This window comes from Nycticebus coucang, chromosome 9 (assembly GCF_027406575.1).
Source record: "Nycticebus coucang isolate mNycCou1 chromosome 9, mNycCou1.pri, whole genome shotgun sequence".
Lineage (NCBI taxonomy): Eukaryota > Metazoa > Chordata > Mammalia > Primates > Lorisidae > Nycticebus > Nycticebus coucang.
In genome coordinates, this window is record NC_069788.1 from 77718062 (window position 1) to 77745212 (window position 27151).

A 27151-nucleotide genomic window follows, 5' to 3' on the forward strand; every position below is an offset into this window, starting at 1 on the left:
ACCCTTAATACTTGAAAGTTTGGGTTGTTTGTATAGGTAGTGATTTTATCAGAAAGATAATGCAGTTGTCCACAGAAATGGCTTTCCACCTTAATTTTTAAGTTATTCACCATATCATCCTTGAAAATTATTATTGTTTCTGTGCTGATTATAGAATGGTACTACTGTGGGGGGTCTAGATATATAGATCATTATTTTGTAAAAATAATGAAACTGTCAAGTTAGCAAGCACCCATTTACTTGTATCAAATTCTTATAGTGATTAAGTCAGTGTATAGATTTGCTTAGATTAGAAGTTGGAATAGCTAGTTGTCCCTTAATCAGTTATATCCTTTAATCAATTAATCAGGCATTTCTTGGATGATTTAAGGATTGATGTTTATAAAGCACTTAAAAATTGCTAGATAGAAGTATCTGAAGAAATACAGAGCTATCTTCACCATCTCAGTGCATTATAGCTTTCTTTAGAGGGTATACATGTTAATGCAAAGTTTTCTTTTTCTGAATCTCAGTCTTATACGACACTTCTTATAACCATCTGTAGCCTAAGATATGTTAAATGTCATGATATTATGCTTTCTAAAACGTTCATCTGAATTTACCCTCGCAAATTCTTTACAACATAGGCAATATATATAAATATCTTTCTACCTTTAGTTTATTTAAAGATGACAGTTATACTCTTCCAACTCAAAATCATCAAATATAACATTTCTCTTTTGACCCAGGCTTTTCACACTTTCAAAATATTTCGATTATAGTGTTTTAAAGAACTGAGCTTATGTTGGTTTCTTCTTTTATGTTTTTGAATCCTAAAGACATGAAATTGCACTATGGCGATCTCACTGACAGTACCTGCCTTGTGAAGATCATTAATGAAGTTAAGCCTACTGAGATCTACAACCTGGGAGCGCAGAGCCATGTCAAAGTAAGCCATTTTCATGATCATGATTTCTCTGGTGTGTTCCACAGTATTCTATATTTAGCATCTGTTGCTTTTCAACACATTATTATAACAACTGGTCTAGTCTCCATGTTTAATCATCAATATAAGTTTAAGTGTTTATCCTAACAGAAACAAAGGAGGTTTTTTAAAAAGTGTTATTTGTAAAGTATTTTGTTATTGAACAATATAATAAAATCTTATACTAACATTGAAACAGCAGCATTTGTTATTTTGGGTTGTTCCCTATAGTCATGAGCCTCACTTGGATGTATTTTCTGCCATTTCAAGTCACATTGTGAATGAAATGTTTTATTAAAATGTTGGAAGACACAACTCAGTAAAACCTCTATTTTAATATTAATTTTGGTAGTGGCTAAATTACTGGCTGAGAGAATATTTTTTGAGCACCAAAATTTTAAAATTAGCTGAATTAACTTTTTATTGTAAGTTGTAAAAATCAACGGAAGAAAAACTCTTTTCAGCCTCTTTCTTCCTGAATGTGATACAGCTAATGTTGATTTTATTCCTTTTATTCAGATTCTTTGGTAGTCTGCCCATCTCCCTTTCTGTCATTTTCTGGAATGGATCGTAGTGAATCCTAGAGGCCCATTCCAAGTTCTAGTGATCTGCTTAACTCACATTTTTGTTGTTGTGTCCTCCTGCTCACTTGAGTGAAATCTGAAGCCACAGATGATGTGAGTTCTGTTTAGATACTCATTGAAGATGGTTAGTAGAGCTTAGAAATAAAAGCAAATAACTCTTACGTTTCAAAAGCCCCCCCCCGAAAAAAACTCATAAAATGTAAGCATTTTTAAAAATGTAAGCATTTTTTATTGTTTAACAAACAAACATGAGTCTTATTTCAGAAAGTATTTTGGGCGATTTGCTATTTCTCCATATCCCCGACTTTGTACAGATTGAAGCTATATATTTCCACTAATTTAAGGATGAAATCATGAACCAGAGCAAATGAAACCAAGTGGTGAATATAGTCAGAGAAACATAGCAGTAAGCCCAGTTTTATCATTAGTAGCAAATTTAAAAGTTGAATGTCAATTCTTATAAAACATTTTTCTCCAAAACATTAACATTGCAGGATGACCACATATTGATTGATAAAAATACCTCATATCTGCCTGTGCTAAAACAAAGCATTTCTTTTCTTTCTTTAATCAGTGATGATTCTGTTCTATTTCAGGCTTGAAATTTGGTCTGTGAAAGGTGTCCAGGTCTTAGGGTTAGAGCAAAGCATTTTCTAAATGATTCTCAATGTGTTTTGTCATTTTGAAAGGTCTCTCATGCATACTTTACTTAGGAGAGTGCATCACCTTTTTCCTATAGGGAAGCAGTGACTCTACCATTCCAAGCATAAACACTTTATTTTTCTCTAATTGAGGCAGTCAATCTGTCTTCCACATTATAATTCATCTGGCTGCTTCTTAACCTTTCTGGCCAACTGTGAGAGTATCTTCCAGACAAAACAGAATGTTTTGGAATGAACATTCTGTTATTCAATTTCCTTTAGATTAAAAAGTTTCCTTTGTGATAGTAGTTTATCACTTCTAGAAGCTACCAACTGACATGGTGGGAAGATACAGGAAATTTTATAAAGAGTTTATTTATGGAAGGTCTGCCCCCCGTCATTTAGTATTGAAGAGTCAGTCATTGCTTTTTTCCAAAAAGTATCTGGAGTTAAAAAGGTTTCATGTTTTTAGATGCCGTGAGCACGTTAGTGTTTAGTTATCATTTTGGAGTGATTGTGCTATAAGTACTAGAAAGTAGTGGAGACTGAGTTGATTTTTTCTAAGTTGCTATGTACATGAAGTTTATCTGTTTTTATTGTATTTTGGCTCCTCTTCTAAAGGTCAGTTAATTGGCAGGAATGTTGCTCTGTTAAATAATAATTCTTCTTTGTAAAGTCATTTCTTCCTTCAACAAATACTTCTTGAGTGCATACTTTATATAAGGTGTCATGTGTGGTACAGTGGAGGGCAAAAGGCTGTATCAAACTTACTTCTGCTATGGGGAGTTTCAAATTCAGTAGGGGTGATTTGCACAGATGTCTTTGAGTCTTTAGAGGAAGGTCAGAGAGAACTTCCGTGAGGGGATTATGGTTAGTGCAAGGAGTTGACAAGTAGTCCTGGTCTTGAAGCATAGAGAGGGCTTTTACATATGTAAGGGGAAACTGATAGTTGAAATGGAGGTAATAATAGAAAGCAAGGAGTTAGAAATAAGAAAACCTAGGGCATGCTGGCAGCATGTGGAACGTTCTATATTAGCTGATCAGGAAGAGTATGAGGAGAAATGCAAGGCGAAGATAGGTGGGAAGCTGGGCTGCATCTGGGCAGCTCTCCATATTTTGAACAGGAAGGAAGTATATTCACTGATGATGACTTGTAAGAGTCTAGAGGTGAGGCTCAAGAACAAATAGGAAGTTGTTAGATGAGGATGGTGGCACTGGAAATGGGGAGGAGGAGGGTAAAATAGGAAGCTGACTCTTCTGCACATTAGATGTGGTCACCAGGGAAGAGGGAATACTGAGGTTCCAGGACCCGGGGACCGGACAGTCAATGGACCCAATGCTAGAAATAGGCAGTCAAACGAGAAGTTCCCTTTTGGAGATGTCTTACCAACAGTACTTGAAAGACATTCAGGTAAAGCAGGACATGAGGTAGCTTAAAATATGTTGTGAGGTTTGGGAGAGATGCAGCTGCAGAAGTGTGAATTCAGCTTTTGGAGTCCTTAAGAAGCCAAGTAGTAGCTAGGGAAAGAGCGACAGAACACTGAAGACTGAACGGTGGGGACATGCCTATAATGAAAGGTGGGAGGTGGAAGAGCAGGGCAGATGACAGGAGCAGAGGAGCTAGAGAGGCAGAAGGTAGAGTTGTGTCATGGAAGTCAAGGAATTTGCCATTCCAAGCAGTAGGGTATGAAACTAGGGAATGAGGACCTGGAACAGGTCACTGGCCTCGGCAGTTATGCTCGAGATGACTTGTGGCTTTTAAAAAGAGGATTTTAGTGGTATGATAGGAGGAGTTAGGAATAGGAATAGGATTAATTAAAATAAATTTCTTATTATTTGGTTTGGTATTCTTTTGAAAAAAGGTTCTACTCTAGCACAGTTTGCATTTAATTTTGAATCCGTGACTTCTAGACTGGGCATTGTTTGTGTTGGCTTCTCTTTGTGCAGAACAAAGTCTTCTATCACTCTCACTTCCAGTTAACTTGATGTGGGCTATGGTATGCTAAAAGTAAGGAAAATAAAATAATAGGAAGTTGGTCTGGTTTCCTGTAGGAAACCAATGAGGATGAAATTGGTTCTTGGAATAAACCCACAGTAGTCTGGGAAATACTGACTGAAGACATTTTTCTGAATCATAAACAGAAAAATTATGACTCATGAAGTAGGTCATTGAAAGGCTGATTTGATCTTATGTGGGAGAAAGTGAGAGATGACTGAAGTGTACTAGTTATTAAAAGCAGTTAAACCTATTACGATGACATCATCCAAGTAGGAACAAATTATCCAATGTGTAGTCCTCCCCATTTAGTTGGAGAAAATGTTTTAGGAAACTGCTTTTTTGTTGTTATTATATGGTTCGTTTGTTTTACTGTATAAAATAATAGTGTCTCTTATCTGTTTATCATTTATTACTATCATGATTTTGGATTTGTCCACCCTTTCTTGCATCTTCTTTGATGATTAAAGTCATTTTTGAAGTTGTAGTGTTGGCTGAGATCTTTGTACAGTTATCCTAGTCCAGTATTTCTGACGTTTGTCTCATAATGTCACATTGGAATTGCTTTGATTGTTTTCAATGAAATGAAAATTATATAATCATGGAATATGAGCTGAAAGGAACTTTAGAAATAATATAACATGATTTTCATTTTTACAAATGAATTTGCCTTTTCAAAATTATATATCTGGTTACTGGCCAATCCAGGATCTGAATGTAGATCTTCATATTCTTTTTTTTTTTTTTTTTTTTAGTAGAGACAGAGTCTCATTTTATCGCCCTTGGTAGAGTGCTGTGGCATCACACCTCACAGCAACCTCTCCAACTCCTGGGCTTAGGCAATTCTCTTGCCTCAGTCTCCTGAGAAGCTGGTACTACAGGCAGGCACCTGCCACAGCACCCAGCTATTTTTTTGTTGCAGTTTGGCCGGGGTTGAGTTTGAACCCGCTACTCTCAGTATATGGGGCCGGCGCCCTACCCACTAAGCCACAGGCGCCACCCCCAGATCTTCATATTCTGTAATTTATTTTAAAGACTATCCAAAAACCATCTCTATTAGTGATAATTCTGATGTAAAATAGTCCTCTTCCTCTAGGTATCTAAGTTTCTTAAGCTCATTTTATCTCCTTTTGCCTTCAGTGGAGATTGAAAGTCACTTACTCTTTTCTTTTTAGTTTTGAGAGAATCTTCAAATCTCTTCTCAGTGTTAAAGACCATCATTATGACTTTCTTTAACTTTCTCTTCTTTAAATTGAATAACTCCATACTTTCCATTCCCTTTTAACCCTTTAATTATCTTTTTTACTTGGCTTATTGGTTTAATTTTGTGTCGGGACAGCTAGGAGGTGTGATTGCCTGTATGGTAAGCTGCCACAGGTCCAGGTGGGTGGCAACTGTGATTTCCTCACACAGTTGTGCTGGACCACTTAGCAGATTCTGAACACCAAAGCCCAAAGGGGCCAAGTCTAAATGGTACTCCCTGAGAGACTTCAAGTTTAGATGCCAATCAAGAAGCATAGTTGGTTGTGAGCCAAGGGGCTAGTGTAGTAGTGGCCAGTTGCCAAGTTAGAATGGGAAGAGATGAGACAGAAAAGCCAGTTCAGGGAATAGAGGTGGGAATAAAAACAGACATGGGAATTAAACTTGTGGCCCCTGGGAAAGAGCCCAAGCAATTTAATTACCCAAATTAAAGAATTGTCATCTCTAGTTGCTTTTTCCTGGTGGGTCTGAGTCAAAATTTGTAACTTGATAGCCCACCCCCATATTCATCCCCTGGAAGCCTAAATCTCTTGGTGCTATTCTAATTGAGGGGAAAGGGCAGAGGACTGAATGCATTGGGAGACTACATACATTATATAGGGAAGGGCAGGTGCCTATGGCTGAACATGTGGTTGGTGCCTGACTAACCCAATTACAGAACAAAACAAAATCACAACAATGTGGCCCTTTATTGTGTAATTATAGTAAGAGTAGGGGATGGCCTATTAAAAACCCAGAGCAAACAGCAGAGGGTCTGTTCTGTGTCCTTGCTCATTCATTTATTTTGGACCTTGGGGAGCCTGACAGGGAGGTGTGAGAAGAGCAGAAAAGTGAAGAGTAGACTGGGAACATAGCTATTGCTGATTGAAGGAAAGGGAGCTGTCAGAATGTCTTTAAACATGGGTGAGGGGCTGGCTCCATGGCCCGTACAACTGTATATTCGAGCTTATTAACTCAGGGAGTGTGTACAGCCATCTACTTGTCTGTTTCATTTGTTGCCTTTTACCATGCTCCCTGCCTACAGTATGCAGTGGGGATATGTGGCTTGTGTTGGGATAGAAGACTGTGCCATGGGGCAGAAGGGAGGAATTTTTGAGAGAAATAGCAGGACAAATAGGAGTTATCAAATTAGGGGTGCACATTAGAATTATGGAACACAGGAATTCACATCCAGGTGCGGCCCAGACCCTGGGTATTGGGGTTTCCCCTGGCTTCAAATTCTGGCCATGTCACATGCTAGCTGTGCAACTTTGGCAGGGTGCACAGCCTTTTGCTTTCATTTTTCCATCAGTACAGTGAGCCACCTACCTTAGGTTTTGTTTCCTTAAGGCCTGCCTATGGGCCTGTACACTTGTACTTGACTGTAACTCTCCCTCAAATGCAAGCTTTTCACTGAGGCTGTCCTGATCATCCTGTTTGCAATAGTAACTCTCCTGGAAATGGAGTCACCCAGCAGTGAAGACAGCAGGAAAAGAGGAAGAAAATTCAAACTGGCCACTTTCTGTCTCCTAACTTTAATCCCCATGAACTGTACACTTACACTTTAGCCTAATTTGAGGCAAATTATTCAGGGACATGGATGGGCTAAAGTTAACATGGTCAACGTGCCAGTTGCTGCTTCTGCCTGGGACTGAGTTCTGCTGTTTACTTTAGCTGCCATTTGAAACTATATGCAAGAATGTTTTTCTCATTCTACCCTTTGCTTTTTATTCCGTGGGCCACAGAATTCAGAGGTGGCAGAGATCTTGGCAGTGAGCCAAGGCAAGTCCATATTTCATTAAGTGCCTGCCTAGGATTTCCAGTTGATGAGCAGCTAAGCTCTGTGTAGCCTAGAACCCTGATCTGATGCCTTTCAAGTTTTCTTGTCATCCTGTTAAGCTGAGAAGATCAGGGAGGTCTTGAACCAGGATGTGCACATACCACAGGACTTTGACATTTGAAGTTTCACCTCTCTTTTCTCAACTATGGTGAAACAGAGTTTCAGTAAAATTGGTTTGATTTAAAAACATTTTTTTTCCTTGCTGGAGGGAAATGATTCTAATTAATACCATGTGAATCGTGCTTTCATAGCTAGGAAGATCCCCAGATACAGTAATGCAAGGTGCAATGTCAGCTTATCAATCATACTAAAATAAATTAATATATAGGGAAAATAGAAGGCCACAATACTGTATCATTAGAAGTAACAGCAATCTTTTTGGTTAGGATAGTACAACTCAATTCAAAATAAAATTTTTAATATTGAATACCTATGTCATGGTGGTATATAAGTAAGTTTCTCTAAATCTGTGGAATCAGAAGAATTTTTGCTTGATAATAGAACAAGAAGCTTCTTCCTATGTATGATTTCTTTCTTTTTTCCTTTCTCTCGTTCTCTCTCTCTCTCTCTCTCTCTTTCTCTCTCCCTCCCTGGCACCATCATAGCTTTCAGCAGTGCATTGCAGCCTCAACTCCTGGACAGAAACAGTTCTTCTCCTACAGCCTCCTGAGTAGCTGAGACTGTTGGCATGCACCACCACACTTAATATCATTTAAAACTTTTTTTGTAGAGATGAGTCTTGCTGTGTTACTCAGGCTAGTCTTGAACTCCTCGCTTCAGGTGGTCCTTCTACTTTGGTTTCCGAAAGTGTTGGCATGACAGGCATTGAGCCATTGTGCTCATCCATCTTTGTATAATTATTTTTAAAAAAAAAAGATTGACAAGGGTTATATAATTATAATATTAACCTATTTTCTAAGATTTAAAAATATTTCTGCTTTAGTACTGCAAGCACATTTTGGCTCATGTATTAATATACATATACTATAACTTAATGTTTGGTCTTTGAAGATAATTTTGCTTAGTAGATATCTAAATTGATATATATATTGTGTGTGTGTATATGTAGCATAGAGTTTTAAAATACTTGTTATATTGTCATATGTAATTCTTAGATGTATTCAGGTAACATATAATGACTTTTTTTTAAGTATATTATGAATTTTGAAATAATAAGGATTTCTTATGAGCAATGCTTTTCTTGGTAAAAAGCAGTAAGTGCAACTTTGAGAACTTGTGTAATAAGATATGTTTGCATTTAGAAGTAATATACATGCATGCTGTAGGGTGTCTGTTTCTGGAAAACTTGGCTCCTTTATAGGTGAAGTGAGTGAGTGAGTGGAATGACTGGATGCTTTTTGTCTCATTAGACGCATGGCATGAGAGGAACAAACCTTTTCAATGATCAGGTTGTGTTTTTGTTTGCTTGTTTTTGTTTTTTAAACCCCGGTTTCCTTCTGATTGATCCTGTTGCCTCCTCGCGTGTTTGGGTACAATCTCCATGATATTTTATACAGTTAATAACAATTTTTGTTTGTTACAGGGCAAAATTGCAATGGGAACTGTTTTTCATTTTATACTTTAATGTTCATATTTACAGTGCATAAACCCCAGTAATACAAATATGGCTAGTCAGTTCCCACGGTTCCAGGAAGAAGTTTAGCATTTTTTATCTTATATTCATTAGGGGGAGTGGGAATGTATACTTTTGGTGGGTCTCTGTATGTCATCTGGCTCAAATTCTTAGAAGCCTGTAACAGATTTAACCAATTGAATTCAAATCTAAAACCACTTAAAAAGTTCTTTATAGTCCATTAAGAATTTATATGAGAGAGAACACTCTATGAAAGTTCTCCTCTGCCTGTTCAAACAGATTGTTCTGTTTTATTAGATCTAGGTGGTATTGTAATTTTGATAGCAGCTAATAATGTTTGGAATTTTGCTTATAATTAGTGGACCACACAAAGGTATATTTGTTGGGTTTTGCACCCTTAATCTATTTATAATAGTGGTTTGTTTACTAAATAAAATCCAAAGTAGTAGAATTTTACTATTGGAACAATTATTTTATACATATTCAGCTAAAATTCAAATAGCTAAATGTGCATGTTTATTATAATATCAACTTCTAAATGTATTTATAAACACAAATGGTGAACAAATAAGTAAGTAAATGTACTGTGAGTGAAACCTTTTGTTTTGAACTTTTAGTGCTGAATGGGAATGGTTATTAGAATTATTAGATTATAAGATTATAATTATTAGATTATAAGATTACAGTATGTAATCTGCATAAATTAAAATGTAGACCATAAATAATACCTTGCTTAATACCATTGTTAGATACATCTCTCCCCACTACTCAAAGATGTGTGTAAATTTAGGAGATTAAACCTAGCTTCATTTTTATTTATTTATTTATTTATTTTTAGCTTCATTTTTAAAAGACCTACTAAAGCTTGGTATTAAATATGATTCCTACTTTATCCATTTAGTATAAGTATAGTTTATAAAATTTGCTTTGTTAAAGTTGGATTTTTTTTTTTTTATTGTTGGGGATTCATTGAGGGTACAATAAGCCAGGTTACACTGATTGCATTTGTTAGGTAAAGTCCCTCTTGGAATCATGTCTTGCACCCAAGAAGGTGTGTATGTCAGTATAGTAAGATAATATGAAACCTTTTCTGTTTCAAAGAAATTTAATGCATATAATTATTTTCTATTAATTTCTACTGTAAATCATTAATTGGATACTATACTATTTCCAGGACGAAATGAATTATAGGAACATTGGAAATCTCCAGTCTTTTTGAAAAATGTCTAAGGTCAAAGATTAGTAGATATCATTTTTTTTCTTTTAAAAGTCACAAATATAATAGTTTGGGAATATTAATTAAAAAATAACTCACAATGAATTTACATCTGCTTTATTTATAAGAAACTGTGCTTAAACCCTTGGTTTGACGTGTTCAAACTATGTTAAGTTCATCATTAGAATAACTTAGACTGAGAATTTCTTAGAAAAAGTTATAATCTAGAATGTTTGCTCATCTTTTGTATGCGATTATAGTATTGATAATTAAAATGAAAAGTTTGCCAGAGATATATAATATTGTGTTGCTAACAATTATATAGCTATTATAAATGCCAATTTGGTAGAAAGGCAGATAATTCAAGCTTCTCATTTTGTTTGGTATATCAGGGTAAAGCCTTTTCCTGAGTCTCTTTTCCACTTCCATTCCTACACTATTGGTGCAATTTTTTTTCCTTTTTCCTTTTTTCTTTCTTTTTTTTTTTCGATACCAAATTTCACTATGTCGCCCTCTGTAGAGTGCTGTGGTGTCACAGCTCACAGCAACCTCAAACTCTTGGGCTTGAGTGATTCTCTTGCCTTTGCCTCCCAAGTAGCTGGAACTATAGGTGCCTACCATGATGCCCGGCTATGTTTTTTTTTTTTTGTAGTTGTCGTTGTTTGGCAGGCCTGGGATGGGTTTGAACAACCCACCAGCCCCAATGTCAAGCCTCCTTTTTTTTTTTTTTACGCAGTAAAAGCTTTCATGGAAATTAGTGATATTGACAAAATAAATCTCTAGGGGACATTCTTCAGGAATATTAACACACATCATTTGTCCTGATTGTAATTAATTCATCTTCACTTTTATTGTGTTAATTAATTATTAAATGGTGTAGAGGACAGTTTTTGTTTCTTTTTACATGACCATATGGCTCACACTGGAGTGATTTTTGTTTGGTTGACACTGTCAGGACAGCTCAGAGCCAGTATGGTCAGTACTACCAGGGAGACTGAGAGGCTCTCTAGCTTGGTCTGACAGATTACTTCATGTTCTCTAGAAAAGCAGTGTTTGAAGCTAGTTGATTATCACCTCAAAATATTTGAGTTGTTGGTTGTTTAAATAATGAGAACAAATAACACTTCTGTCTGTTTGCTTTGTATTCACTTTATATTAAATATTGTAGAAGTGTTTTTACTTAGTTATCATTTCATCCTGTCATTTGGCAAGTCATTTAGGGTGCAATTTGGTCAAAATTAATTTATTTTATTGGAATTGTTTAAGTTGCTTAAAACTTCAAAATTTCTTTTCTTTTTCAGTCATAACTCTGTTAATGTTAGTTACTATATTAATTAAAATTTATCAATACCAGTAAGGGAAAATCTTGCTTATGTTAAATACTATGTAATACATTTTCAGTAGTTTTTAAACTCTATAAAGTTTCTTCAAAGCAAAAGAAACAGAAAATATTGATAAACTTCTACATTTGGGTGGGGAAGAAAATTACTCCTAAAGCTTCCTTCTTTATCTGTCTGTATAAGGGATATGATTCTTTTTGAAACAGTGGAAAAGTTTATTGTGCCTAAGACTGTTGTGCTCTTTTATACACATAGATGGCAGCAAAGTGTTACAGACAAGGGAAGTCAACCTGTGGTCATGAAAGATGAGTGACAGCATAGCAGCCCTGTGTCCCATAGTTAAACATAAAATAGGAAAGAAAGCTACAATTGATAACACAAGAGTATAGCCGAATGAAGAAGGCCATGAGAAGGTACATAGTACACTGAATTTCAGGGAAAGTCCCAGGTGGTAAAGCTTAATCTTTTAAGGTATGTCATCCACTCCTGTAAGATGATTGAGATCAGCTAAGATAATATGCATGTCAAAAGAAAGAGACAGTAAACGGCTGAGGGGTGGCAGGACAGGAGGGGAGTAAAAGAGAAACCATGCACAAGTTGCAACGGCAAGTAATGGCCTGCTGCCTGCGGGCACTGTAGAGTTTGGCCTGCGTGTCTCCTTTTTAGTTAAGCAAGTTACAAAGAGGAAATGTCAGTCCACGAATCAGGCAAACATTCCATGGGAACATTGCTCAAATGTCAGCATTTTAGAAAACAGAACTGGAGTCTATTATAGTCTGGTCCCCATGCTGGACTTGCTGTTAAATGCGTAAATACAAATGTACTTCTTCAGAATGCATTTGTAGTTAATAGGCCATTTTATTTATATCTTAATGAGCATTCCTAAATAATGATATAATCACTATAAAAGATGACAGTCATCATTATAGTGAATAATATGTGTCTGCTTCCGAGGACCTTTGTGTGGCTTCTCACAAATTTCCAAGGTAATTTTCAAGTTTTAGAATTGTATTTGGTGAAATCAGAGGAATGAAGAACTAATGAAGTAGAAATGTATTTACTAATGAACTATGGAAGTGGGGAACTGAACTATGGAAATGCGTTATAGAGAAGCAATTTGTAACATGTCCTGAGCAATCCAGTGGCCTCAGTATGTTACTACTTAGAATAAGGGCTTCTTAATGCCACCAAAGTAATGGTAACGTTGTGTAGGAAAACATTTCCCCTACCTTTTAGTTTTTTTCTGATTGCTGCTCAGGCAGTTTAGTACCACAGATTAATCTCTGTGTCACAAAATTGATTCTAAAGGTGTGTATAACAACTTTCTTAAAAACAATATCTGGCAAGTCTCTCTTGTGACAGCAACTTACTTCTCACGTAATGATTTTCTTAGTTAATTTGATATCTTAACAACCCCTTTCCTCATATCTGAGTTTGTAAAATAACACTTAATATAACTTATTTCTTATTCTTAATAAAGGCTTACTTGAGAGTGTATTGCCATTCACCCTCTAGCTCTGCTTCCACCAAATGAGGTTAGAAGGGAATGTGGTTTGTGAGGGTGTAAGGCGGTTTCCAGCATCATTTGCTCTGTACTGTAATTGGCCTGAATGTTGTTTTAATGAAGCATAAAACATATTCTGGTTGCTGCTTATTACTTATTAATGATTAAATAATACTCTGTCATGTATCAGTGGGAAAAGAAGATACATATGTATGTAGTTTTTCTGTTTTAACATTATCATTTTAACTTCAATTGGTATGCACAGATATGTCTGTGCTACTCTAATAGTTTTGGTAATATGGGTTGTGTGAACCCAAGAACTAAGAGAAATTTGAGTTCTAAACATGTATTTATTTTATAATTTTGTGGTGTTTCAATTTAATTTAATTACATGGAAATTTATAAGTTGAACTTTCACCATCATACATTTTTTAAAACTAAAGTATTAGATGTTTAATGAAATTAAGTTAATTAGTCACAATTTTATATAAATTTCTTTATAAGTAATATATTTTTAAGGAGTTTTAGAGTAACAATGCTGTTTGAAAACAACTTTTAACCAGAATATAATGTTTTGCAAGTGACTTTTTCTTTTATACTTTTAGCTCCTCTTTGTCAGTTATTAGATTTAGACTGTGTGCTTTTTCTTAATGGGATAGTATCATGCAGATTATTACTGTGATCTTTTCATTGCCACAGTTTTCATAAAACGGACAGTATTGCAACACCACTTCCTCCAATTGCTTGGTTTCAAAAGAATTATGTCTCAATTAGGCAAATCTAAATGATTTGTGTTGCTTGCTAATTAAAAAACATTGTTTTAAAACTTGTTTCTTTGAACTGCTATCTTGATTTTCTTCATTTTAGGACTGACAGATTAATTTTCCATGATAATGTTTTATAAATATTTTGCATACATAAGTAAATGTTAAATAATTAATGTTTTAAAATTTGCTTATAAGCTTTTCATGGGATACACTTTATAAATAATTTTGATGCCCTTTTTAAACCAGAAAAGCTAATTTTACATGAGTGATTAATGGACTTAAATATTTTATCGATATAACCAATTTTAATTTATGATAACTTTCCATTTGTTTACATGACCAAATCTTACAAAATCTTAGATACTTGAAAATTTTTCAGTAGAATATAATAATAGCTTAAGTAATGCTTATCTTGTTTATTTTTTTTAATTACCTTAACTTTCAAGTAATTAATTAAGTAGCCTTCCAGTTGCTTGATGAGTGTACTCTAATTGTTTGGAATTATACTGGCACAATATTTGTGCTTATAATTCTTAGCTTTTCTTATGTCCAAATTAAATTTTCTTTTTATCTGATATAAAATATTAAAGCATACATAAATATTTTAAAAATTATTTAAATTGATAGGTGATTGAGACTGTAATCACAAAATAGTTTTTTTCATATGGGTATTGTTTTCCATGAAGTATTAATACTCAGTGTAAAAATGAATGTGAATGCCCTAAAGTTCAGTTTTGGTCCCAAATGTAATTGTCTTTTTCCTCCCACAGGTTGCATCTTTATTTTAAAATTGAACACTTAAATTCATAAATGTTTTGCTCATAATTTGTGCTTTCGGAGGAATGATTTCACATAGATTTGATGTGTTCTCTCTCTCACGTGGTGGGAGTTTCTTTTCTCTTTCTCCCTCTACCTGCTTCTTTTTCTCTCTGTTTCTTATTGGGGATTTCAGTTATCAAGCTGAATCATCTCACATGATGATGAGTCTTGGTGGTACACTTTTACTGGCACAAGATCCAGAGACTAATACATAAAACAGTTACTGGGTTTACAACATGTGAAATCTTAGCTCGTTCTTTTTTTCTCGAGTTTTTTCTTCCGACAGGCTTTACTGAAAATTCTTTTTATTTTCTCGTTTCTTTGACTCTTTCTTTCTCTCTCTTTGCCTCTCTCCCTCTTTCTTTCTTTCTCTACTGTGTTGATTCTGAAAGAATTTATAGATATATCATTTAACATCCTGGTTAAAGGCTTATTTGGTCAGAGATTTTTAATCGCAAACCAGTAAACATTTATTTTTTATAATGTATCATAAATGACATACTAAATTAGTATTTTCAGTAAAAACCTTTCAGTAAAATGTTGACACTTAAAACACTGATGCTTTTTAGAAAAAGAAATCTCAACAATGTTAGTTCATGAGCTTATGAAATGTTTAATGGAAACATTGCAAGTTAATTTTATCTTCTTTTTTTTTTATTAAATCATAGCTATGTACATTAATGAGATCATGGGGCACCATACACTGGTTTCATAGACCGTTTGACACATTTTCATCACACTGGTTATCTTCTTTCATAATAGAAGTTGACAAAGAATTTTGACTCATCTCACTTATTTTCTTGCATTCTTACAGAAAATAATGTATAATTGAAAACTCTTAGTGAAATCAGCTCTCTGCGTAAGAATTACGTTTCTGTGTGTGAAACAACAACTATTAAAATAGTGCCAAAATTTAATGCTTGCCTTTACTTTTAGGAACGTTTCCTTTTCCCGAATCCCAGATGTTAGCACATGACATTTCTGTAGTACTCCTATGACATGTTTGTTTGAATTTTTTAATATTAGCTCTATGATTTGATTGCTATATGTGGTATCTCTCTTTTTCAGTGATATAGATTTTGTTGCAGTCATTTACTCTGTATTTATAGTCCTCCATCTGTATTAGTTAAACTTAAAGACATGTTGGTTGCCACATATTGAACCCCTTACTGTGTATAATTTGTAGTTTATTTAAGTTATGTTGTGACTTTAGGCCTTTACTAATGGAATTTCGTAGAATTAAAATAGTTTGTTGGCATATATAGATATCTTAATGAAACATCAGTATAATGATAGAAATATAGTTGTACCATTTTGGACATTAGAAGAACACAAATGTGGGCTAACTGAAATTCCACAAGTTTTTTATCTCTTAGAAGTTCCTAGTAAATCTAAAAGGTAACTGTAAGTTTGACGCATAAACTAAGAATTTCACTGGATTGTCAGTTCATTTACATTTATTTAACTCAGTTTTAATTATATAATTATTTTTAAGCCTCATTAATTTATATCTGTGATCAATATATTGAAGTATAAAATCTTTTAAATGCTAGTACAAGGTATTTTTTCTTTGTGATGAGAAATAAAAGGAGTTAGATTTGTCAGAGTCTTTATAATCAGATTAAGTGAAACATAACCTTTCTAGGCCTCAGTTTCCTTATCTGCAAAATGGGATGTGAAGCATTAGGAAGTGGGGAAGTTATATGTTCTCCAAGATCTCTTTCAACCCTAAAATTTTGTGATTATATGATTTGTTTTGATATGATATTATGTTTATCAATATGAATTATGTGTCCTGTGTAATATAAACATAAGAGGTAGTAAAACCTAAGTATGAAAAGTTCAGTATCTTTTAAAAATACTTTTTGGGAAGAAACAATGGGCAGATTTTAGTATATAATGCTTTTCTCAAGAAATATTTAAAATCCTTATTTAAGGTAAGATGTACCTTTTTAAAAATTTAATGTGTGGTAGTGGAAACACTGAGATGAAAAAAGAACTATACTCCATTTTGTCAGATAGTACAAATTAAAGTTAAATGCTTTATAACCCATTGGTTACAGTGTTACCATGGAAATATCTTATCTAGAGAAAATTAGTTTATGTTCCATAAAATAGAAATCTGAATGAATAAGTTAATTTTTTGAATAATACGTGCTGACTTTTCTTACAGGAAAATAAATACATGTGGATATACTTAAATTGATTCTCCAGCATATAAATAAATTTAGGCCATGATTCTGAGATATGTATATAAACAAATTTAGGTTCCTGTGTTAATTGGTATCTACTTTTGAATTCAGTAGTTATGTATTTGTTTTTTAAGATTTACAGACAATTGTTGTAGAATTGATTGTGCCACAGAATTGCTCATCACAATAAAACAGAAACAAACCTATTTTCATGTCCCAAATATATTAAATATATAGGTTGTGTTATGGAAACTAATAAGCTTCTAAATATTTGAAATAACTTTTATTCAAGTATAACTTTCCAGAAATTTCTGTTTAACAAATTAATGTGTTTTTTTTTGGGTGGGGGGGAGGGTGGGGCTGGGAGCAAGAGAGCTATTTGTTTGAATAAATAGTTAAGTTTAAAATACATATCTGATTTGTAGAACAATTGACCAGTACATGCAGCTCTACTAAGTATATGCTAAGAGAATTTGTAAGGTAAATGTTTAGAAAACAAAAAGTGAAAGTTTTAAAAATGTGTCTTTAACATTTGCACTTGAATGTTTATAGCATTCAATTTAATTCATAACTGCAAAGGTATGGAAACAACTCAAATACCCTTTAATACTGAATGGATTTAAAAACTGTGATATATGTATACCATGGAATACTATTAAGCCATAAAAAAGATAAAATTTTGTATCTTTTGTAACAAACTGGATGGATTGTATCTTTTCTAACAAACTGGATGAGAATGCTTCTAAGTAAAGTATCACTGGAATGGAAAAATATGCGAATCACATGTCCTCAATACTAAGTTGAAACTAGTAGATTAACAACTACTTGCTCACTTGAGAGAAAAACTCAATGAAGTTCAAGAAGGGGATGATGTTCAACAAGTTCCTAACCAAAGGGAACAAGGTGGGGGTGTATGGCACACTTCCTGGGTGAGGAAACAACCACAAGGCAGACTTTACCTCACAAATGGAAACAATGTAACTTAATCATGTGCCTTCATATTAATCTGAAATATATAAAAAAGTCTTTAAAAGGTAGTATTATAATTTACCAAGCAAAACACAAATTTATCATCTAACTGAAAAATAATAGTTAAAAGTTTTATTTTTTAAGGTGTTTTCTTTGTTTGAATAAGGAATTGCTGTTTATTTCTAGAGTTTATAAAGGTTGAAGGAAAATACTTCATACTAATATGAAAAAGTTTTTTCTTCTTAGTGGTCATTGCATTTAATCCTTATATTCCCAAGTGAAAGATGCCATCATTTTGACTAGCATAGACTCAAGTTATTTTTAAGCCTTCCAGATTCCTTTTTCAACCTAGTGACATTTCATGCAGTCACCGTGGCAAACTTCTTCCCAAAGTTTTTAAGCTTATTATCAATCGTATTGTAATGCCAATTAAAGCATTCTTAAGATATTCCTTCTGAGTTTTAGTATTTCCTTACATGTCTTGTAGAAATTAAAAAATTTTTTGTACAGTGTTAGCTGTAGATCTCAAGTAAGCATATTAGACTTTCCCCTACTGTTCTATGAAATTACCATAAGCATTTAAGAATAACTTTTATCTAGAAACAGAGAAGGTACAAAATTAAAGGGACCATTGGAACCCCCAAATTCTGGCAGGAAGCAGGATGGTAGGACTATGAAAAAAATATTTATTTCTATCAAGTTATAAATTATATACAAATTCTTAGATTGTTCTTTATCCTTTGATGTCTACAATAAAAGCAAAAGGAATTTCAAATAGTTTACTTTCTTTGTAACTAAACTTTCACTATTTGAAGAGAATTTATAAAAACAATCGTGTGTAACATTCTTAATGTCCTAGTTTTATTATTTTTTTACTAACATAAGGTGGTATAATATTTAATCAGTTTCATGCTTTGTTTTCTCGTGCTTTTGGTAGTTTATTGAGTTTTTTTTTAAAGCTGTGATACTAAATTTGGAAAGCACCTGAAAATTTATTATGTAATTAAAGGGAACAATTTATTGATTTGACATAGTATTTCTTTTGTTGTCTCTTTCTTAACCATGTAGACTGGTGACTACCTTTACAAATGGAAGATTCTAGTTTAATTCCTTCATTTTATATATTAGGTAACTGAATGTCTAAGAAATTGAGTCCCATACCTTGGGTTGCCCTGGGTTAAATGTCTAGGTTCTGGGAGGATATCTGAGGCTCAACTGAAGGCTTCTTTTCTTATTCTTCCTTCTGAGATAAGTCTTCTCTACCCATAGCCTCTCACTTAGTTTGTCAGTGTTATGACATGGATAGATTGCTTGGAATTCTTTCAAAGCCTTTCCTGTGTAGTAATGATGGCAAAGATTTTAAGCATTTGTTAGCAGCCACCAATACATGTTGTGACAGCAGTTTAGGGGAAAAAAGGTGGATTTATTACTAATAAAACATTAAGACTCTTATATTTGAAGCCAAACATAATTTACATTCAGTTTCACCCCTCACTGCTCTATCTGTCCATTTTTTATTTAAGTTGCCCCCTCCCCTTTCTCTTCCCACGAGCCTTCATCCTGCTCTTTGCCATCCAACACACTGCTGCCAGGTAGGTGGTTACTCAAGGTGCAGAAGAGCTTTGACTAGAAACATCTGTTCTGTTCTCTCTCAAAAACAATATTAGACCAGGCATTCTATGGTGGGTGTGTTTATACAGTTATCTACAATAAGAAAATATAAAAATACAATTTTCAGATTCTAAAAATTCAGTGATCTGTAACAGCGTGTTTTGGACCTCTGGGTATTCTTGTAATTCTTTCTATTCCTTATCTGGAGCTTATAACCTTTATGGTTTGTTCCTCCTTTTCTTTTCAAACAGCACTATATTTCTTTATGTTTTTGCACATTGTAATATCATTTCGATGATACTGGTTAAAATTGCATTACCTATTAATATATATTACCATTATGCATTTGTCTTTAGTTAACTACCTGTTTTAAAAAAGACAACTTATTTTTCAACTCTTAAAGAGATAGGCCCTTTTAAAGGTAAAATTTGCCATCACTGATTTAAATAGTCTCAGATATGTCTCTACACACACACACATGCATGCACCATCCCCCAAATACAAAGTTGATGTTTTCTTTTTATATCATGTGTTCATCGTGACTTCTTTGGGCTTTTAGTGATGTAACCATCCTTTAGAACTGTTATCCATTTTTTTGAACTGGGAACCTCTCTGTTTGGCACAGGTCAAATAGGTTTTCACTGATCTTAGGCTGGTGAAAATTGTTTTTCCCCTTGCTTTTGATTGGTACTGGAATTATCAAGGAATATGTGAACGTAACAGGTACAGAAGCTATTGAAATATTTTCTAGAACTAATCTTGCATTGCTCTTAATGATTTTGAATTTCATTTGACCTACTGACAGCTGTTACTCAAATTGTCATTTTCTTTAAAATGGCAAACCATCGATTTAGTGGTTTCCATTACATCAGTTAACATTACGTCTCATTTCTGAAACAGACACAGTGAATGTTTCCTTCTCTAGGTTGTGCTTAACAGTGCTCAAGTCTCTAAAAGTGCTGTTTTCTTAAACAAAACCAAATTTTAATAGAAGAAAAATGAACTTAATATATATTTTATTTAGAAACATAAAATATACTTTTTTGCTCTATACAGGTATTACCCTACTTTAAAACACCTGGATGTTTAAAAACTTTAATTTTGAAAACAAATTAAATGAATGTTTACTTCATTCATTTTAAAGTTCTTTTAAATAAAGTTTCTATGTCACTTTACCATATGTAAAGTTTCCACAGTTTCTGGGAATCTTTCAGCTTCCTTAAAATTGTCATCCAGCTTGTTAGATTATTACTGTAGGCATTTCGTACTCCAGATTGAATTGGTCCTGTTGACCTCCAAAGCTGCTTCCAACTCTACAATTCTAAGATCCCATTGTATTCCAGATGGATTAAAAGTAAGTGTAAAATATACATCCTATTTTCAAGGAACAGTCTGGATTTCACTGATTCTTTGGCACCACAGGTTTTCAGATATATCATTATTTGATGTATCATTAGGAAAGAATAAGCTCTTCTGATTAAACAATGGCACAATTCTTTTTCATTACTTAAGTTATTTCATTTTATACGTATTGATGAGCTCAATTAGATTTATGGAGAGATAGATTTGTGTCATATTTACTCTTGTGTACATGTCAAAAACAAAATGTAAGCAAATGAACTGATTACTTGTAAAGAAAATAGGAATTGTAGACACATTTAGTGGCATATTTTTGTGTAAGTTAATACCAAATTTGTGTCACACTGTATATTTTAATTCCTTTCTGTATGTGACAACTTTTTGTTTTAATGCTGAGCGATAGTGTTATTAAACTTAGGATGTCTAAGACCTGCAGTATGCACTATTGAACTGAAGCAGCAGTGATCAGGTGTGTACATTGTCAAGCAGTGACAACTAGAGCACACCCACTGCCTGGCTGACCACGATTATAAGATATACCCCGATTTCAGAGATAACTAAACTGTGAGAAAGTAAATGCCTGGTGTAGAACATATGACATTCTGTGCTGTGTTGTAAAGCTAGGTGCACTTGTTCTGTGCTTTGGGGAGTGTGCAGTCTGCTCCACGGTTTCCACATTACCAGAGGAAATAACCATTCGTCTAATTCTTAATGAGAAAATTCCGTATAGAATTCTGTTTCATTTTCAGTGTTGATATAGTGGTCCTTCCCATACTATACCTCACCTTGTTCAACACATCATGGAGTCTAGCAACTGGGGGAGATTTTTTTAGATGGTCTACTCTTGGTTTCATATAGTGCAGAAGTCTTTTCTGTAGCTTCCCTAACTATTAAGATTTGTTTATGCTTCTGTTGAGAGCTCACCCCCAGAAGTGAAACTGACTGTCTTTATTTTTGCCTAATTTATGTTTGTACTGCTTTCTTGTCAGAAAAGTCTTTATTATATTGAACCCAAATATACTTTTTTCCAGTCTCTGTACCATTTATTCTAGCTTTCCCTAACCCCCAAACTAAACCAAATACGTCTGCCCTCCTTCTATATACTGAAAAATTTGAGTGTATCCTTAAATCTCTTCCTTTCTCTCTGAGTACTTTGTTTATTATTATTCTTTGTAGAACATGGTACTGAGCTCAGCACATGGCACTGCTGTGTTTTTTTCAGCGGTCTAGAATCATATTTGCTTTATTGGCATTCATACCATGCTGTTGAGATGACGGATTAAAGTCCTTAATTTTTTCTCAGATATTTGGCCCATTAATTGTTTGCTTTGCTGCACTTTTATAGTTAATATTTGGACCTAGTGGAAGACTATAGATTTACTTTTGTAAGCATCATTATTTTTCTATTTTGCCAGGTCTTTCTAAGGTTTTTTAATAAAATTATATTTTTAAATTATAAAAGTAATATAACATCAGAGCATATTTGGAAAACCAGAAGAATTACCTACATTACAGAAGTATTACCTAAAATATTAGCACTGGAATCCATGTTGTTTGCTGCTTCGACAAATATAGAAATATGATATGCATTCAATTCTGAATTTTTTTAGAATTAAATTTTTATAAAATAATCCTGTTTTTCAATAAGCAACATTTCAGTGATTGTATGATTGTATCAGTCTTTTCACCTTGAAGAATCATGCAGAATAATCATTTTTAGTTTTCTCATCATTTTTTTCTTTCTTATTTTATAAAAGACAGAATACCTAATACAGAAAAGGAGCGGAGGTTGTCTTATTTATTTGTATTTTTTCAAGTGTTTTCTCCATTTTCTTTTAGATAGGAGAAAGAATGCCTCATGGTCTTACATACCTATTTTTGTTTAAAAGTGGAGATTTCTAAAAGCCCCCAAAGAATGTCGTATGCTAAATACGTTTGGGCTTGCTTCTCAGTCCAGTTAGTTGCATCTGGAAAGCCTGGTCATGTTGGAAATATTTGACTTGGTGGTGAGACTGTAGGTTTCCTGCTTTTTCCTACTTTTACAGTTTTGGCCTATCTTAATGAACAAGTTCAAAATAGAGCCCACAGAAAGAGGATAATAAATAATTTTTGTTTTGCAAATTTGTAATCTGATACTTTCGGCTTAATACATATACCTCTCCATATTTCTTGACAACCTCATTCTGCTTTATTTAGAATATTGTTTATATTACTATTCAGTTAAACGTTATTCTTTATTTTTTGAATGTCTGAAGTGTCCAACTTAGACGTATGGAATTTCTGAATGGGTTTTTTTGTTTATTTGTTTTCACTGTAGGAAGAAATGCACTGGATTCTGTCTATTTCTGCTTAAGGGTACATTTATAGTACTTTTTAAAGGTATCGGTGATAAAACATCTTCTGTGTTCACTACTAAAAGATCTTAAACATGTTCCTACATTTTCTAGAGTCTCAGTGTCATGAAAAGTCATCTAGCCTGACTCATCTGATAGATGAATATCATCTGCATTTCAACATGTATCTCCTATCTACAAATGACAGGCACCAAAGCTGTATACCAGGCACTATACATACATGTGATTGCCAGGAACATAAAGGTAATTATGATAGTCCCTATCTTTCATTATCACACTTTGATGTAGATAAATATAGTAATAGAAGAACATGAAAAGTGCTGCATAATGTGGGATTAAGTAGTGATTAATTCTAAGGATAGGTGGAGTTTGGGGTAAAATATTGAAAATTGCAGGAAAATGCCTGTAACAATTTTACTGGAGTGATTGAAGTTATACATTGCCAGGTGTCTGAAGAAGGAAACTGGTTCAGAAGGAATAGTTCAGCTGAGGCATGATTATATGATGGTGCATGGAATTTTAGTAAGGTTTAACAAGTATGCCTTGAGATAGGTGTTTAGTCTGCTAATAATTAGTCATGGTAGTCCATTCTGTCCTCAGACAACTCTAGTTAAAAATCTGTCTCCCTGCAGCATAGTTTGCATCCATTGTTTCTGATTTTTTCCTTGGGAATCTATGTAAAATCCAATTACTTTGTTACATTTATTCTTCCCAAATATTTGGATAGTATTATTTCCATGAAGACACCCTGTCCTCCAACCTGATCCTAACCTTCTCTGCTCAAGGTCAGATAGGCTTATTTTCTGCAGATTGCTTCCCATGATGTAGAGTTCTGTAACGCTCTTCATTGTTATGCGCCCAACACATCCCATTTGTCATTATCCTTTTTTAGGTGTAATGCTCAGAATTAGATACCTTATTCCAGATGTAGCCTGGCTGGTGCAATTAAGTCACTTAGGTCATTTTCTTCGTTCAGGTGACTGACTAAACTTCTGCTTCTCAGACTAAGAATGTGAGAGCCAGTTTTGATGACCATATCAAACTATCTCGCTGTCCAGTCACCCAAACTGTCTCCCTATACGGTCCAGTCACACAAACTATCTAACTATACACTACCCGTGGCTTATTATTACTTCACATTTATTGAGAGCCTCAGAGTCCAAAGAAAACTGGATAGAATTTGAGTGTCTGGTAATAGAAAATCCAAGAACTAAGTTCATTTCCTTGAAGAGTTTTAATGTGTTTTGATCAGTTGAACTTGTTAAATGTATGAGCCGGTATATTGTACAACTAATGGTAGTTTGGACCTTCTTTTGATATGTGTTAGTTTCGCATCTATCCAAAATCTGGTGAGGATATTTCAGACTGCATTGGGTTTTCTATCACCGTACTTTAAAAGTAAGCAATTCCAGCTAAAAATTATGAAGTCTTGTATGCTATAAACCAAAAAGCAATTTCATTGGCAACTAAAAAGTGGAATGTAGACTGAAAATGAAATAAGATAAATTCATTCCCAGTGGCATTCCACATCGTACACCCTAAAGGGATATTGTACATAAAGTATGCTTTTATAAAAGCTTGGAATTTCCAAATATTTATCATGGCAGTGTTTTATTCTTAAATCACATAATGAATATAATGTCATTTTTTTCTCTTAGTTCTGTTTTGCTGATAGCTTGAACTAATAAGTGATGAGACCTTGAAACTTCAGCTAACTCCTTCTTTGATATTCTAAAGCATATATTCCACTTCAGTTTTGGAGGAGTTATTCAAATTATTTCATGCCATTATAAACATAGGTAAATATTTTAAAATATTTGTTTTAATTTGAGCTGATTTCAATATAAATCAAAGTACCATTCTATATACTTTTGGTTTTTATACCTCTGTAATTAAGATTGAGAAGCAGTTTTTGTTTTGTTGTTCTAGATTTATTGATAATGAAAATGAATATCATTAGGAGTATTTTCTATGTATTTGTTAGTTATAGGCCTAATAAAATAGTTTTTAATAGTAAATACCTTTGTTTATAACTATCAAATTAATATGTTAATTTCCATTTTTTTGCAAATACTTTTTTTTTCTAAGTGTAGGAATTTTTTTACATTTGCTTCCTACTCATTGCTGGCAGATTTGGGACCAGATACAGTAGAACCATGTAAGCTAACCACCCAAGGGACTGTTAACAAACTGGTCAATATAGAGGGATGATTAACATAAGAAACTAGGCCTGCTGTACTGATATGTACATGTGGTACATGTCTGGTCTATATAAATAAATGAACTTAACGAGGTGGTCAATTTAAGAATGTGGTCAACTATAGAGGTTCTACTGTAACTGAGGAACTAACAAGATAGTGAGCAGTTATCAGGCAAATACTTAGGGGAAGGCAGAGGAGGTAAGACCCACCCCTGGCTGCTTTAACATGAGGGCATTTGGCAAACTGGAACTTCATTTTGACAGTCCTGTGTGACGAGAGGGACAGAAATTGAATGGGGGCTATGTCCTTAGGTTTAGGGTAGGTTAGATATAAATAAACCTTCTCTCTACCCGCCAGGCTGTTCTACAGGAAAATTGCTTTGGTGCTAAGCAGACCATGGGTTGGTGACTATTTCTAAAAAGTAGGCCCTCAAGCAATACTATAATCCAAATACGTATCACTTGGGTAGTACAGAAAATTTGAAGCCAAGGATTCAGTTTTAGGAGTTCAGAAACTTGTAGAATCCTTTAGGTTCCTTACAGAAGATAACAGAATTTCTCTATGAAGAAAGCTAAAACAAATAAGACCAAAGAATAAGTTTTCAAAAGCAATGACCAGCAAGCACATAGTAAAAAAATAACCAATCATTCGAAAAAAAAGTAGTTTCTAATGAGAATACTTTTCTCCCATCTTCTTTTTCTTCTGTTTTGGGTGCTGTTTCTCTTTTTCTCTTTCTTACTCTCTGCTCTCCTTTCTTAAGTTTTGTAGTGGTTTGGTATATTTTCACTAAAAATCATCCTCTTCTTTTGTAGAGTTTCAAAGCATTTCAAGCATTTTTTTCTAGAAATCATCCTCTGCTTTGTAGACTTTCAAAGCATTCATTTTTCATTCTCTGGTTCTATCGCTCTAGGTAAGCCCTGCCTTATCATCTCACAATGGGTTATTGTTAGAACCTTTAGTTGACTTTAATTTTATTTCTTCTTCCAAAATTCAATAATATATCAGGCTCAGACTAATTAAGTTCCTTCTCACTATCCTCAGTAGTTTCTCTATGAAAATTTCTAAGCATGACATTTGATTTCCTTATAATCTAGCTGTAGCTAAAAGTACCTGAAATATTGAGAGCTGGGGAAATGGTTGGGAACCATTTATTGTTATGATTCATGCCCATACTATATTACTGTATTATAAACTAATATATCAGATGTTTGAGGAATTAAAGTTCTTTTGTCTTACTACTGTTAGATTTTCATGTATGTATAGTACTTTACACATAATCGCTACTCCATAAATATTCCCTGAATGAATTAATGACCCAGAGAAAGCAGATCACTTTCCAGTCAGCTGCCTCTCTTGGTACATGTTGCATCCCTCAGGGATAAAGGAAGAAGGATATGCTCTGATATGCCTGTTGTCACACTGCAGATTGTCCTTTGACCTTTTCGTTTCTCAGTGTGTCACCACTGCCCTTCCAGTTACGCTTCTTAACAGCATTCTTAGTTTCAGCTGTCTTGGCCATGAGGAAAAGAACAGTGCCAACATAAGCCAGATTTAGGGAATGGCATGAGGCCTGGGTTTTCTTCTGCGGAGTGGTGTGGATCAAGTTTGTGATTAGAAATGATCATTTTTCTCTATACATAATTTCTAGACCAGTAATAGTGTTCTTCATTTTAAGTAAGCCATTGATAGGAAGTTGACATCTTATAAACAACAACAACAAAAAGAAATCAGGGAACTATTTGTTTTATACAACCCAAAGATTTTAACTTAAGGAATTTTCAGGTTGGAAGGATATTAAACAGGATAAGGTTGATAGGAGGAACCTACATTCACTGGTGCACTGTGGTTTGCAGAATGTTTTCCTACATAGTATCTCTTTTTATCTTTATTCTATGTTATAGGCAAAACAGACTCCTATTATTGTCATTTTGCCAGCAAGTTAATATCTAGCCAGCATTTAT

At 34.0% G+C, this 27151-nt stretch overlaps 1 protein-coding gene across 2 annotated transcripts in view; it reads left to right on the top strand.

The window, feature by feature from the left end:
* Positions 1-27151, top strand: part of GMDS (GDP-mannose 4,6-dehydratase) — a 657290-nt gene that overhangs the window by 124647 nt on the left and 505492 nt on the right. For both annotated transcript variants that reach the window (XM_053601624.1, XM_053601623.1), the window contains exon 4: positions 819-928. In XM_053601624.1, the coding sequence (XP_053457599.1) occupies positions 819-928 (110 nt within the window). The remainder of the gene's footprint in view (positions 1-818; positions 929-27151) is intronic.